The sequence below is a fragment of the Sapajus apella genome, unplaced genomic scaffold, assembly GCF_009761245.1.
Source record: "Sapajus apella isolate SASKATOON/1434 unplaced genomic scaffold, GSC_monkey_1.0 scaffold126, whole genome shotgun sequence".
In the NCBI taxonomy this organism is placed as follows: Eukaryota; Metazoa; Chordata; class Mammalia; order Primates; family Cebidae; genus Sapajus; species Sapajus apella.
Window position 1 is genome coordinate 3121272 of NW_022437066.1, and position 15636 is coordinate 3136907.

At 59.6% G+C, this 15636-nt stretch overlaps 1 protein-coding gene across 1 annotated transcript; it reads left to right on the forward strand.

The window, feature by feature from the left end:
* The first annotated feature begins 3821 nt into the window (after positions 1-3821).
* On the forward strand, positions 3822-13031 carry LOC116539178 (collagen alpha-1(V) chain-like). Its single transcript, XM_032261873.1, has 3 exons — positions 3822-3845; positions 3981-4214; positions 10693-13031. Exons 1-3 carry the CDS (start codon positions 3822-3824, stop codon positions 10837-10839), a joined length of 405 nt encoding a protein of 134 aa, XP_032117764.1. The 3' UTR covers positions 10840-13031.
* The last annotated feature ends 2605 nt before the right edge of the window (positions 13032-15636 follow it).

Consider the following 15636-nt stretch of genomic DNA (forward strand, 5'->3'; position numbering starts at 1 on the left):
AGGAACCCACCGTGCCACACGGAGCTCCCCTAGGAACCCACCGTGCCGCGTGGAGCTCCCCTAGGAACCCACAGTGCCGCGTGGAGCTCCCCTAGGAACCCACTAGTTTGCCTTGGGCCCTTTCCTGGAGTCCTGTCCCTTCTCCCAGCGAGTTAAAGGACCAAAGTTCTAGAACACAGACGGGCTCGGGGTGCCATTTATGGCCCAGATTCTCCTTCTCTTTCCCTCCCTTCTTGGGATCTAGTGGCCCCACTCTGAAATGCTCACCAGAAGCAAGCCCGAGGGTTCTGCTTCTTCTAGCCTGACCACTGCCGATGGTTGCTGCACCCTGGCCATAGCCCCAGCCTCCCTGGGTGGACACGGAGGCCATCCTTCCCCCAAGGACCCAGAGCACCGGCCCGGAGCCGCCTTTGCCCTGTCCGCACCTCTGAAGCCCCTCGTCTCGTAACCTGAGGGCATTCACGGCTGGGTATTAATCCCTGTGCTCTCGTTGTTGCTGATGTCGAGTCATTGCCAGCTCCTCTGCAGACGCTCTGAGGGTCTGCGCTCACCTGGCCACGTTTCTGCGGGCTTCCCGTGTTGTGGTTTGCTGTGTATTTGCAGTCCCGTTTTTCCTTTCCTCCTTCTGCTTTTCCTTCTCCCACCTCCTCTGTGCTGAGTTCCAAACAGAGCTGCTGGCATACAGAAGGACCTGAAGCTCTCGGGGGCGCCAGGACCAGGGCTGCTTGGCCCAGAGGGACAGAGCGTAGGGGATGCTGGGTGCGGGTCAGGCAGAGAAGGGGCCCTGGGGGTGAGGCTGCTGGGGGCCGCGGTGGCAGGGTCTGTTCTGCAGTCTTGTGGGTAGTTACCACCCGGCCTCGGCCCTGCCCTCTCCCCTCAATGAGAGCGCTCAGCCTCCACAAAGAGCCTCTCAGCACCCTCCCAAATGGAAATGGAGAAAGAGCCCAATTTCCTTGTATTTTCCTCATTTGTAGCCTTCAGCCCAAGTGGCCCACTTCCGCCTCTCGTCCTGTTCCACGGACAGCTGGTGAGGGGTGGGGGAAGGGGCAACCCAGGGAACACGTCCCCTTACTTCAGGGTCTTTCCATGGCCTTACTTCCAGCCTCTTCTCAAGAAAGATGGGGGCCTCTTCTCAAAGAAACTGGAGTTTTTGGCTGGGCTCAATGGCTCATGCCTGTAATCCCAGCACTTTGGGAGGCCAAGGCAGGCAGATGACTTGAGCCTGGGAGTTTGAGACCAGCCTGGGCAATATAGCAAGACTCCCTCCCCATTAAAAATAATAATACAGAAATGGGCTGGGCATGGTGGCTCACTCCTGTAATCCAGCACTTTGGGAGGCTGAGGCAGGCAGATCACCTGAGGTCGAGAGTTCAAGACCAGCCTGGTCAACATGACAAAACGCCATCTCTACTAAAAGTACAAAAATTAGCCGGGCATGGTGTCTGTGATCCCAGCTACTCGGGAGGCTGAGGCAGGAGAATCACTGGAAGCCTAGAGGCAGTGAGCCGAGATCACGCCTCTGCGCCCCAGCCTGGGACAGAGCCAGACTCCATCTGAGAACAGAAATGGGAGTTTTACCTGGGCAGGGCTACCCACGACGCAGCGTGTTGTAATGCCGCAGAGACCCCCCACCAGGAGAGCAGGGCCTCAGCATAGGGCCCTGGGGTTCCGATACGGGCAGCGTGTTCCCTGCCCCTGCCCCCTGCCACCACATGGCACCGGGGCCTCAGGTCCTTCTGTGTGCGGCGCCGCCCACCGCTGCTTCTGTGGCACACCCTTCCTCCAGTCAGTCACGTTCCCTCCGGAAGGAGCAACGGACGCCCCTCTGTCGGTCGGTATGCACTGTTCACCTCAAGGTCCACCTGTGAGGTTCTCGTGGCTGTGCCTGAGAGCCCAGTTCGCCGATGGCCCTGGGGCCGCAGCCGTTCCCTCGCCCCTGGGAAGGCCCAGGCCCTGGGCCGGCCGCTCGCCTTGGGTTCTTTCTAGTGACATCTGTTTGAAAAGTGGGTGCTGTGGTGTGTTCAGCCTCCTCCCACTCCCTGTGCCCAGACACTCGTGGGAATACTGATTTCAGTTCCCTTCACATGTTCGGTGGGGTTCTTTCGGAGCAGGCCAGAGGCAGGGTCCGAAACACGGCACCCAGCGTGTGCAGAGCAGGTCTCAGGCGCTGGCTTCGGTGGCTTTAACCTGCTTCATTCCCCGACGCCACAAACAGGACAGGCGGGCCCGCCCAGCCAGGCCCTCCCTGCAGAGAGGTCCCGCACAGGCCGGGAGAGATGTGTGCTTCACTTAGGGGAGCTAAGATGCATCCGTGTCCCTGGCAATGTCAGGATTTTCAGAAACCTTGAGTTTGCAGCAGAGATGCAGAAAGTGAGACGCAGCATCGCTCAGGGTGTCCTGCTTGGGCCTTGCCCCTGGCGGAGCTGAGCAGCCCGGTTCCGGTTACCCAGCTCGGGATGCTGGAGACGCCACCTCAGAAGCTGCACAGTGTCCTCCTCTGATGCCTTCACTGGAGGCTTTCAGGGAGAGTCCTTGTCACTAGAGCCCCGGGCTGGCCTTCGTTATGGGCAAGGCAGATGAAGCCACCCCGGCTGCAGGAGTCCTGCGCACAGCCCTGAGGGGACACTTCTGGGAAGGGGAGGAGTGGCCTTTCTGGAGCGGCCATGCCAGACATCATCTGAGACCCCCGTGCCTTCCAGAGGGCCCCGGTCACCCCCGCCACCCGCACAGCCCTGACCGTCCCTCAGGCTCGCCTTCCCCTAGCACCTCCTTGCAGCTGGCCCACTCACCCCCCGAGGCCTCGTGCCCCCTCTGGCTCCAGCTTCTCACGGGCTCCCTGGCTAGGGCCTTGCACATCCTGGGCACCTGGCAGATGCTCGTTTGTTCACAAAATCTTGTGAGCACCCTCCTTCGCTGGCCTTGGGGGATGATGACAGGAGCAGGGCGCCAGGTGCCAGTGGAGGGACACAGGGAGGGCTGGGATGCCCTAAGCCAGCCCTAGAGGCTGGAGGTGGGGAGGAGCAGTGGTCTGGGCTGTCACCCAAAGGACAGCAGTGGGGCCCCTCCTGCGGGTGGGGCGGGCAGTGTCTCAGGCAGAGGGAGGAGCCGTGCAGAGGCTCAGGGATCAGGAGAGGGGTGCTGCAGCTGGGGGCTCCACGCCCCTCCGCTCACCCAGGGAACCCCGCGCCCCTCTCTGGCCCTGCACCCCTTACTCAGGGGAAACCAGGCCTCGCCTGCCACTCCCAGTGCCCCGATCCAGTGGTGGCGTGAAGAGCTCTGTGTTTCAGGGATGAGAGAACTGGTCTTCATGCAAGGCGTATTTTAGAGAGTGATTCTCTGTTCACTCAACACATGGAGACCGGGGAGACCTAGATCACCATCTGGATGGAGGCGCCCAGGTGGCGGGAGGGGAGGAGGGCTACGGGTGGACGTGCAGGGAGGGCAGCTTCAGCTGGCACTGCAGTGGGTGCTGCCCTGGAGACGCTGGCCGTCATTGGCCATGCAGCAGAGCTTTGTCATGTGCACACTGGGGCAGCCATCGAGTGGGTACCAAGGCCAGTAGTGAGCAAGAAGGATGCCATCCTGCCCCGTTCGAGCTTACAGTCTGGTAGGGAAGACAGACACTGACAAACTAAGGTTGAGGAGGACAGCCACGGAGCAAGTGCAGGAGCATCTAATCCGGGTAGGCTTCCTGGAGGAGGCAGCACAGGTGCTGCGCTCTGAAGGATAAGCATGGGCCAAGAGGAGTGGGTGGATTATTTAAGGCCCTGAAGGATGTGAGGCGTGGATTCCTTTGTTCCTGGGAATGCCCAGGAGAGCCCATGTGTGCTGGCCTCGGGGGGTCTGTGGGTGCAGTGTGTTTCTAGGTGGTGCCCTCAAGAAGGCCACAGTGTGGGTGAAGCCCAGGGCAGTGCGGATGCAGGCCTTTGTTGCTGTGTGTGTCCCCGCCCTGCTGAGCCCTAACCCTGCTGTCCCCCCAGCTCTCCTACGTGGACGCCGAGGGCAACCCCGTGGGCGTGGTCCAGATGACTTTCCTGCGGCTGCTGAGCGCCTCTGCCCACCAGAACGTCACCTACCACTGCTATCAGTCGGTGGCCTGGCAGGACGCAGCCACGGGCAGCTACGACAAGGCCATCCGCTTCCTGGGCTCCAACGACGAGGAGATGTCCTATGACAACAACCCCTACATCCACGCCCTGGTGGACGGCTGTGCTGTGAGTGTCCGCGCCGCCCCCGCGCCGCCGCTCATGCCCACGTGGGGTTCACACCTCCCTTGCACAGGTCTGCCCGTCCCCACTCTGCCTACTGCAGGGCGGTGAGGGCCCCAGACCAGGCTCTCACCCCAGGCAGCCCCACAGTTGCAGGGAGACGAGGAATCCTAAGTCTACGAGGTACCAGAGCTCCGGGAACTTCTGAGACTTCTGCGGGTCAGGATGGGAAATCTGAGACCTGGCCGAAAAGCCGGGGTCCTCGGTCCCTCGCCCTGTCCAGGGCTGTGGCGTGGAGTGAGGAAGTGAGGACCCCACTGTGCTTCCAGTTTTGAGCTGAGAGCCTCCCTCTGCTCGGACAGGGCTTTTTGGGGAGTGGCCAGAACTGAGCCGGGGCTGCTCCCGAGAGCACGGCTGCGCCCGAAACGCTCTGCAGGCTGAGATGCCAGCTCTCTGGACGGCCGGGCCATGGGCCCCCCGCGCGGGGAGAGCGGTTCTGCTCCTGGATGAGGGAACGGAGGCCCTAGCGGAGGGAGGCTTGCTCAGACCTCACGGGCACTCAGGCCAGGTGCTGGCCCTGGTGCCCCTGTCTTTCTGCCCCACCGTGGGCCTCCCACATCCACGCCGTTCCTCCTCCCTACCCAGTGAGCTGGGCTCACCCCCGCCACGGTCCCCTCGGGACTGCCCCTCCCAGGGCTGCCGTCTACCCAGGGCCGTTGCACAGGTCTGGGATGTGGCCACCTGTCCTGGAGATTTGGAGGGGACAGATGTCCACGCCATGGCACTGACCCAGGGCAGCTGAGGGGAACGGGACCGGCGTTAGAGCCGGCCCTGCAGGGCACCTCCTCTGAGCAGAACAGATGGGTCCTCAGCGTAGAGCCTAGGCAGGATGGAAAGCCAGAGGGTGGCGCGGACGGAGAGTGCCAGGCCCCTGGGAGCACAGTGGCCCCGGGTTCCAATCCCGCCTCCTCCCCTGCCCAGCACCGCTGCGGATACCTGCATTTGACCCTCCGCCCCTTTCCTCTGCTGCCCGAGGGCCTCATTGAGGATTAAAGCCATGTCCCCCGGGGCTATTGCCCGGCCAGGCTGTGCCCAGTGGGGGCCGTCCTCACCAGGACTGCTCGGCCTCTCCTCCCGGACTCCACTGCCTTCTGCGATTGGTCAGGGTCAGTGCTTCGGATGTGACTATGGAATATGCTGACTCAGCTGTGTGTGAGAGTGACGGTCCACGTCCCTGGGAAGAGGCATTTAAAAACACCGGGGACCTTACCCTCCTCTTCCAATGAGGATGACATAGCACCTGCCTCACAGGGCTTTCTGGGGAGCCCACGAAACCACGCCTCAGAGCTCAGAATTGTGTCTGACCCACTAAAGCCCTACTTCCTGTGACTATGTTTAGATACTATGGACCACAAGTGTAAGGCAGTAAACATGGAGGCAAAGAGAAATCAGGAACCCTGTAAAGGAGAGGCAGGACCTGGAGGGACAGAGCCCTGAGTTTGGCTTTGAGCTTCCTGGCTTCCATGGCAAAAAGGGAAACTAGTTGGCCCAGTGGGTGTTGTCTGGTAAAGGGAATGGAACAGCTTTCCAGAGAGGGGAATGTTTCCTGGAAGACAATGCTAGAAAGATGGATCCTGTGAGGGACACGTGGAGGTTAAAGGGTGGGCCAGATCCTGGCTCCCTAATCTGGCTTAGACAGGCTCCTGCTGCTTTTAAGAACTTTCTGGAAGAACCAACTTCTTTCATCCCAGCTCCTGTTGAAGCTCCTGCGCTACTCATTCCATCAGCAAAGCCCGCTCCTGGGAGGTCCTGGAAGTCTTCCACAATGTTTTCTGACTGAGAACCCGACTTCCTCGCTCCCCCTGCGTCCTGGGATGGGGTTAAGCTGGGATCTGTTTCATTCCACAAGCAGAAAGGCCTCTGCTCGGCCCAGGGTGTCCCCGTGATGAGGGTGTGCTGCTGGCCTCTGCGGAAGCGTGGCCACTGGTTTGCAAGACACTCAACTATGCCAGCCTCCGTGTGCCAAACCCCACCAGAGACACTCCCCACTTCCAAATGCGAACTGCAATGCACGCCTTCCCTCTATCAGACAGATGCAAAGCCGGAGGCCCAGAGAGTTACAGCGACTCACTCGCCCAGGGTCCCCAGGTGTGGCAGAGCTGAGGCTCCTAGTTCCCTCTGCAGCATTCCTCTCACCATAGCCCCTTCCTGGCAGAGCGGCATCTTGAATGCCTCAGTTGACGGCAGTCTCACTACCTCCTGAGCCAGCCCAGGCCATGGCCGCAGTCTCAGGATGAGGAAGCTCTTCTGAGAACTGAGCCCAAGTCTACTCGTCTGTAATATCCGCCTATCGTCTCCTGGTTCTGGTCCCATCAGTCATGCAGAGGGAGCCGGGTTGGGGAGCAGCTTCCCAGCCCAGGCGGTTCTGACATCCAGGCCCGCGGTTCTGTGACGGGGGGACAGCAGGCCCGCGGTTCTGTGACTGGGGGACAGCAGGCCTGCGGTTCTGTGACTGGGGGACAGCAGGCTGTTTGGCATTCTCAGCCTCCACCCGCCAAATGCCAGTAGGAGCCCTCTCCAGAGTGACGACACCCCACAATGTCTCCAGACACATCTCCTGGGGGGACAAAATCTCCCCCATGGAGAAGCAGCATTCAACACACTGGAAAAGCTTGAAGGGAGCGCAGAGGGTCCCCCTGCTGCAAGGGCTTAGAGGACCCACTGCTTCCTGTCCGCCATGGAACTCAAAGAAGCTGGCACCGCTGGAGCTGAGGACCGCGCCTCAAAGCTGGGAACCAGGTGCCACTGCCGTCCAGACCGCGCCATCCCCTCGGGCAGCCGGCAGCATGGGTCTGGTGAGCCGCCCAGCGCGGCAGGTACCAGCCCAAGAGGAGAGCCTGGCTCGCTCTCTCCCCTTCCCCACGGCGGGCGTTCCTGAGCTCCCTGACTGTCTTTGGGGTGTCTCTGGGTACAGAGGCAGGACTGGGGTCATGGGGATCCCCAGACTGTCCACTGGGCAGGGCGAGGCAAAGCCGCTACTTTGGGAAAGCAAAGATTCTGACTCTGAAGAGGTGGAGAGAGAACGGCTGAAAACTGCATAACCCCTGACGGCAGGGCGGGCTCTGCGGCCAGGCTGGAGCGGAGGTGTGGGCGCGAGGCTGGCAGCGGCAGCAGCGTGGGGCTGGGGCGCCGGGCGGCCGTGGGGTGGCAAGCAGGGACGCTGGCCTGGACTTGCAGGTCCCCTGCTGACCCCAGTCCCTGATGAACCCAGCCACAATTTGAAAAGTCACAACCCTCTCATTTAATTACGGGTGCTCCTGCAGGAGGCCTGACGCCCCAAACTCGGGCCAGCGGCGAAAGCCCTGCCTCAGTGCCCGGAGGCCTGCGTGATTCATATTGTAATAACGGCCAGAGAAATTGGAATTCCAACGTGGGCTTCGTTTGGCTGGGGCGCCTGATTGACGGGGCTGCTGAGCGGGCCCGGCGGAGACGCACAAATCACCTGCAGGAGGGCCCGGGCGCTGCGCCGCATAAATCCCGGGGTTTGTGCAGCTTTCGGCGCCTCTTGGGGGCCGTTTCTGGCCTGTAATGGTTATTTATGCCTCTGGAATAACGGGGTAACGGAGCGGCTCGCCGCAGCCTACTTTAAATACGCCCCTCTCTAAGCGCTCTGATAATTGGAGCAGAGGGGTCCCATAAATCCCGGGAAATCACCTGCAGCTCAGCAAATGTGGCCCATGCCACCGGGGAGAGGCTGATGCCACCAAGGAAAGCCGTGACCAATGCCTCCACTGAGAAGGGCTGCTTGCCCGCCCTCCCGGGGTGGACGAGAAAGGCCAGGCACCGTCCTGCCGGCTTGCTGACCGCCCTCCCGGGGTGGACAAGGAAGGCCGGGCACCATCCTGCCAGCTTGCTGACTGGTCACTGGCTCCCAGGACAGCGCCGCCTGCTAGCAGCCGGGTGAAGCCAGGCTGGCCCATCTCACTGGACCTCCAGGGTGGGACTGGGCCTGAGGAGAGGGGCTAGACAGGCAGGGGTTATCTCCGGCTCCTTGCTGCGGGGAGGATGAGGGGGTCTGTACCCCCCCAGGGTTTCATCCCCTGGAAGGTCTGGGTGGCCGCCTGTCCTTGAAGACCCCGTGTCTAGCCCCGCTCCCACCCATCCTTCCCAGACACCGCAGGGCTGCGACTGGCCCGGCCGTCCCTCTCCATGGGAGAGCTGTGGCCACCCAGGCAGGCTTGTGCAGTAGCACTTCCCAGCTGCGTTCTGCAGGGCTGAGCTGGCCACGGGGTGCGGTCTGCCCCACACTCGGCATTCTGTGGAACCGTGGGCTTCTTTTGAGTCCAAGGGTCGCCATGGTGACGTCCTTTAGGACAGCGTTTCTCAAAGGCCAGTCATGAACATGCCTATCAGAATCGTCGGAGACATCCGTTTTTACAAGTGCACATTCCGAGCCCCACCTCAGCCCGACGGAATCAGCCTCTCTGGGCCGGGGTCAGAGCTGCCTGGGGTGAACGAGCTCCCTGAGAACTCACGTCTGCTGCGAAGCTCCAGTCCCAGCTTGAAAACAATGCCGGCTGAGGCAGCTACAGCAAGGAGCAGGGTGCTGCCCTCAAGGCGGGCCCGTGGGAAGGGCAGGGTCGGGGAGAAGTGGGCACGAGCAGGGGGTGAAGTTAGAGATGCTCAGGACGCGGTACCTGGAATGCGTGCGGGGCAGGCGAGCTGTCATTCGCTCTCACACCGCTCCTGTGATGTTAGCGTAACCATTTTCCAGCCGAGGAGACCGAGTCACAGACGGTGTGTTGCTTATCCATTGCTTGTCACCGATGAGCCCCGGAAATTTAGCAGCTTAAAACCACAGATGTTTGTTATCTCAGTCTGTCTGAGGGTCAGAGGCCTGGGAGCGGCGTGGCTGGATGGCCCAGCTCAGGGTCTTAGTCCACTCCCTGCCACGGCAAAACCACCAGCTGCGTGGCTCACAAGCAACAGAAATTTGTCACCCACAGTTCTGGAGGCTGGGTTGCCGGCAGGGCAGGCTCCGGTGAGCGTCACCTCCCGGCTGCAGATAGCTGGCTTCTGACTGCACCCTCACACGGCAGAGAGGGGGCAAGGGGCTCTCTGGGGCCTCTTTTATAGGATCACTAATCCCACTCACGGGGCTCCTCCTCGGCTCCCACTGGCCCCACCTCCTAACACCATCCACGGGAACGCAAACGCCAAGATCCTAGCCAGGGAGAATAAGGCCCTTGGAGCCAGCCACGCCGTCTACGTTGGTCAGGGAGCAGAGCACCGGCAGAGTGGGGCTGCTATCTGAGTCTCTGGCCTGGGAGCCTGTGCTGGGCCCTCTGCCAGGCTGCCTCCTGGGGACACTGCCCCCCACCCTGGAGGGCACCCTGGCTGGCCCTCTGCTCATCTCTCTGGTCTGCAAGACATTCAAATTTGCGAGCCTCTGTGTGCCAAACGCCATCAATTTTTCTGCGGATGGGGCAGTGGAAGGAGATCCTTCCCAGGCCCAGATCCAGCTGAGACTGTAAACCTGGTCTGGGTCAGAGGTGGCCTCAGCCACTTGCCCAGGATGTGTTGCAGGCTCCTGGCTTGTGGGAAAGGTGCAGCGTGTGGGGCCCTTGTCTTGGGGGAAGCTGACGGGCCAGCAGGGCCAGCTTAGCTTCAGGTATAAATGTCCTGAACCCTGGGAGTTACATTTGGGTGACTTTGGGGAGGGACCAAAGAATCTCACACCTTCGCTACCTGTGTTCTGGGAGGGAGGAGACCTCTCCCGGGCTTCTGTCCCCCCAGCCCAGCGCCCAGGGTTGTGCTGGCTTGAGCAAGGGATTGGTGCAGACTCATCCCGCAGGCCACTGGTTCATCGCTACCCCAGCCCTCTGTGCCTCAGTTTACCCAAGACTCCTCTGGACCAGACGGTGTGTAAGGTCCCCATCCCTTCCCATGCTTGCGAAGGTGAAGTCCTCTTACTTCTGAGGGACCCGGCCCACCACGTGCCTAAGGCAGTGTGAGGCGGGCCGTCGTAGGGGCTCAAGGCTCTGCCAGTGCCACCTTGGACTCTTTCCACCCCCATTTTCTTTTCCAGGGTGCCCTGCTTGTTCTGTAGCTGGCACTGGGTCCTGGGGGGCTGCCTGGAAGCAAATACCTGGGTGTTACAATGAGTCCCAACTGGGCAGGATGGGAGGGGCTGAACAGCTGCACCTGCAGCCTGGGAAGGTCCCGTCCCCTCGCTGACGCCAACCCCACGCCCCCTCCCACCTGTGCAAGGAGTTAAGTGTACACTGCACAGGGGTCCATGGGGTTACCTGCGAGCTCTGATCAGCCATGTTTCCTCCAATACTTGCCTGGGCAACTGTGGCTGTGGGGGTAGTCAGGACACCAGCCTGGGTGTCGGAGCCAGCCAGGGTGTGGGGGGCGATCAGTCAGCCCCAAGAGCCCCCACTGTTCTTAACCACCAGCCACCTGTCTCCCTCTTCCCCAGACCAGGAAAGGCTACCAGAAGACGGTGCTGGACCTGGACACGCCCCGAGTGGGGCAGGTGCCCATCGTGGACATCATGTTCAATGACTTCGGTGAAGCGTCACAGAAATTTGGATTTGAAGTGGGGCCGGCTTGCTTCATGGGCTAGGAGCCGCGGAGCCCGGGCTCCCGAGAGCAACCTCGTGACCTCAGCATGCCGTTCGTTCGTGAGTGTCCCGCGCACGTTCTGACCCTGGACAGTGAAGGCTTCTCCCTCCCCTCCCACCTGACTCCATCTGCAGCGCGCACCGCAGGGTGTGGGACCCCAGCCCGGAGAGAACAGAGGGAAGGAGCCGCGCCCCCCGGAGCCGAATCACATGACCTAGTTGCACCCCAGCGCCTGGGCCTGCCCCATGCTCTGCCCACACCCACGCGCCCCGGGAGCGGGGCCACGCCTCCGGCCCCCGGCTCACCTGACCAATCCTGCTCGTGAATAGTTCACAGGGGTTGGGGGAGAGACTGCCAGATTTGGACACTCTATTTTTTCCTAAATTCAACTTGAAGATGTGTATTTCCCCTGACCTTCAGAAAACGTTCCGAGGTAAGCCTTGTAAAGGTCACCCCACCGTCACCAAAGCCTCCATTTTTAACAACCCCCAACACGGTCCATTCAGAGGCCAAATGTCATTCTGCAGGTGCCTTCCCGATGGATTAAAGGTGCTTATGTTTTTGTGAGTTTTAAGTAAATATTTGTATTGTATTGTTATAAATGTTAAGTGTGCCTGGCTTTCAATCACGCACGGAAACCCAGTCCCAGCCCTACGGACAGAAGGGGCGAGGCCCGGATTCTGGGTTGCAGCACAGTTCTGATCAGAAATAGGAAGTCTTCCCACCCCCGCCCCGGCCAAGAACGTGCAATAAGTCGGAGATTTGCCCGGGACAGCAAGAATTTATGCTGCCATTGAAAAGCAGGTACCATTCCCCTTTCAGACAGGTTTTGATTTGCTCTAGGCTTTTTTTAATAGGGAGGGAACAAATTTTTGAACATTTTACTTTTTCTACATGCACTTAGACTAAAACACAGGTTTCGATTAATTTTATTTGCTTCCTTTTCCATTTTTCTTCCTGCAGAGCCTGATGGGAGAGTGTCCAGGGCAGGGAAACCACATATTTTTGTAGGTGATAACTCAATGAAAATTGGTGCTTATTTTTTACACTTGTCTCTCGTGGTGCTGTTTTAAGGTCTCCTTGAAGGCGCACCGGGGTGCCTGGCCGCGCCTCGTTCTCCCTGCTTCATTCTGTTATTGCCTCCACAGTCTGTTGTCGAGGACTTTAAGATCACGCATGTCACTTTCCCTTCCACGGGGCCGGAGCGCCCAGCACGCCGCCTCCCGCACCCTCCCGCCCCGGCGCGTCCACTCCCGAGGGCGGTAAAGAGTACTGGGTTGTGCCTACTTGATTTGAAAACACACACAAGCAATAAAAAGCTCTTCCTGCATTGTCATCGGCGTGACTATAGCGGATTGTATTTGGTTCCTGACTGTTTGTGGTGCTAATTTCCGTGTCTGTTCCAAGCCGTTCAGTTGTGCCCTGCGCTGTCTCGGGAGATGGAGAATGGTGCAATGAACTCTGAGTCTCTCCAGAGCTGCCTGCAGCATTTCTTTCCCCAGTAGCCGATTTGGATTCCCGTCTCAAATGTCCTGGATGCGAGCATCAGCAGCTCTGGAGCTCAGGGCGGGTGGGCGAGGTCCCCTTTGGGGAACCCTTTCCTGGCCATCAAGGTCAGGGGGGCTGCCGTCTGTGGGCGGAGGACCCAAGGGGCGGCTGGGAAAGGCGATGTCTTCACTGTGAAAAGTTGCCCGGGTCCAGTGCCCTTTTCTCCCCCCGTGGGAAATGGAGGCTGGGCCCTCTGGTGCTGTCCCCTACCCCCCCACCAGAATGTAGTCCCAGCTTGGGAAGCCACAGCCAAGCCGCCCAGGAGGAACAAAACACCATCAATGCAGATTTTCCAAATTTCCCTGGAAAATAAGTCTTGCTCTTGCCAAAGAAAAGTCTGGCTTGCAGAGTCTCTGGAGCCCAGGATGCCAGCATGTGCCAGTGACTTTCACCTTCACCTCCCTTCAAAAGAAAAGCCATAGCCGAGGACTGCCCCGCCATGCCCTGGGGACTATGTCTAGGTCATGTGATTCTGTTTTGATTTCTCATCCCATCTAGTTTGTCCTTTGATTCTGTCATTTTCTTCCTCTGTGGTCCCTTCCAGGTTGTCATAATTTGTACTGAACTTCAAAACGTGTCCCGTTCTCCCCAGACACCCCTAGCCACAGTATATTGCAATAAAATTACTTCTTATATTTGCAGAAATTCTTTTGGTGTAATTTTATTTTTTCCTCCCCATATATATATCATTGGACAAACGCTGGTGAAAAGAAGAAACGGTAAGCAAAAAAACGCAAGATAAAGATTCTAGGACATCAGGCCCTTTGAAATACAATGTCAAGTGACACCCTGTACATTTTCAAGAGATCCGATAGACGTGTCGTAAGTTCTCATTGTAATGCCCAGGAAAGGCTATCTTAAACTATTCTAAACCGGTGTAACAAAGGAATAATTGTAATAGTTTTTTCAATAAATTAAGCTGACTGTTTCCACCGTAAACAGACGTGAGTGGCTATCTTCTTACGTGTGGCCAGGCCCCTCCCAAACGGGACTGCACACCGTCCTGGACACCAAGACCGCTGGACGTAATGACACTGGCCACAGCAGAGAAAGGAGGGGACGGCCCCGGCCGTCCTTAGGTGCGGTTCATCCCTCGGGAGTGGCTGGGGCTGGCGTGGACAGCTTTGTGCCCTTGGGAGGATGTTAGAACGTGGCTGGGCACCCGACCGACGGGCGAGTTTTGGTCACTGCTAGGCATCTGCACCACCGTGTGCTAGCCTCGCTCTTCACCCCGGGCCATCAGAGCCCTGGGGGGATGTTCTGGAAGCTCTCCAGTGCTACCCTTCCAGTGTGTAGCAGGATCAGCCTCCCTGGCTCCTTATGGCTGGGGTGGGGTAAGGCGTGGGGCTCCTTCCCGCCGATAACCGCATGGCGTTTGACTCCTCCAGTCTGACGGTGGCCTTCCCTCTTGCCTAGCACCAGCCACGTTTCACGGAGGGGCTGCGTCACCAGCAGGTTCCCAGTGAGCCCCCTGCCACCTTGTGATGAGCAGGTAGCAGGGGCAGCAGCAGCGCATTTTTGTTGTATTAAGCCGCTGATATGGGGTCCGTTTATTCCTGCTGAGTAACCAAGGCCAGGGGCCTCAGGCGTGGTCCGGCGACCGGCAGCATTGGCACCAGCTTGTTACAAGTGCCAATCCCTGGGCCCCATCCCAGGCCTGCTGGCTCAGGGGCTGTGGGAGCGCGCTGACTCATCGGAAAGCGGGCCTCTGAACAACTCCGCTGCACGTTCAAGTCGGAGCGCCAGGAGCCTTGGTGATCCCGAGTCATGTTGGTGCTAAAGGACAGGGCTACTTTCACAACGGAAGGGTGGCCTGCAGCACTGCCCGGGGAAGCTGGGGCTGTTGTGAGAGTATGGGAGGCTGCTGACCTACGTCACCCCGGGGAAAACGTGGTTAAAACTGTTTGATCACTGATGGATGGCACACAGGCAGATGAAGAACTAATAGCTTGCTGCCCTTGGGGAGGAGGCTGGGACGTGAAACGCTGCTCGCCGGCTGGTTTCCCGGATGGCACGTAGCAAGGTGCCACGTGGCCACCAGCTCTGGAAAGAACCAGCCAGGAATGAGGGGAAACAGCCCATGAATCAGGATGTGCAGGGTCAGAAGAGGCAACCATTTCCCAGCATCAACAGTTTAAAGACCATATTAAGAAGCGCTTTGAGGGACAAGCGCCACTTAACACGCAGCCACCATGCCTTTGAGCAGCCCACCCCTTTCCCGATATTCCAGAGTGGACTAGGGTGGTGTCTGATAGGTGCATTTGAGTTGGGAATGTGCCTCTGGCCATGGACACTCACAGTCATCAAAGCGTGACAGATCTCAAGGTCCCTGCCTTCGAATCCAGAGGGAGGGGGGGAGCAAGGCAGGTGGGTGGACAGTTGGCATGGTGCCTGCTGGTAGAGCGGCAGGAATCGCACAGGTAGGTGGCGGATCCGTCCCGCAGAGAGGCCCCAGCCTGGTCCGGAGGAGTCGGTGGCCCAGACTCACAATGACCCTTTGACCGTCACATGCAGCGGGAGGCTGGAGGACTGCTCAGCCTCCGGGACTGTCCCCTCCTATGGAGTGCCCCGAAGGTGTGGGCAGGGAAGCCTGGGAAGGGAGGAGCCTCCTAGGAGCTGAGAGATGGCAGATGCTCCAATCTTCTTCCTGGATGCAGCCTCTCGAGGTGCTGCCTTTGCAGGTGGCTCCAGAGATGACTGGGAAGAGAGATTTAATTTAAATGCCGCCACCCAGGTGGAGGCCTGTGACCCAGAGGGCCCGCTCTTACCCAGGTGAAACTCCAGGACAAGCTAAGGGAGGCCGGGCCAGGGGAAAGCCAAGGTGCAGCTGGGGCGTCCTGGAGACAGAGTGACTCGCCCAGGGCATTACAGTGTGACTCCTCCCCGCTGCCTGCAGGCACAGACAGAGCCCAGCTACCTGCCAGGCTCATCTGAGGCAAGCACTGTGAACTCAGCCTCCAGGCGAGGCATCAAGGTAGACGGAGGAGGTCGCCCCGGCCCCTCTGCACCTCACCTCACCCCTGGAGCCTAGCTGATGAAAGCACCTGCCTGCAAACTGGGCTGGAGAATTGGCACTGGGCCTGACGCCCCATGAGTGCTCGCAGTGGGTGTCCCTGGGAACGTGAGCAGAGCAGCTGGGCTCAGCACCCCCACAGCTCTACCTCCCACTGTCACAGCCCCAGCAATTCCTCAGCGAGCACCGGCACATGTCCTGGCCTGGGCCAGGTCTCCTGCAGTGGAGCCGGTCCCC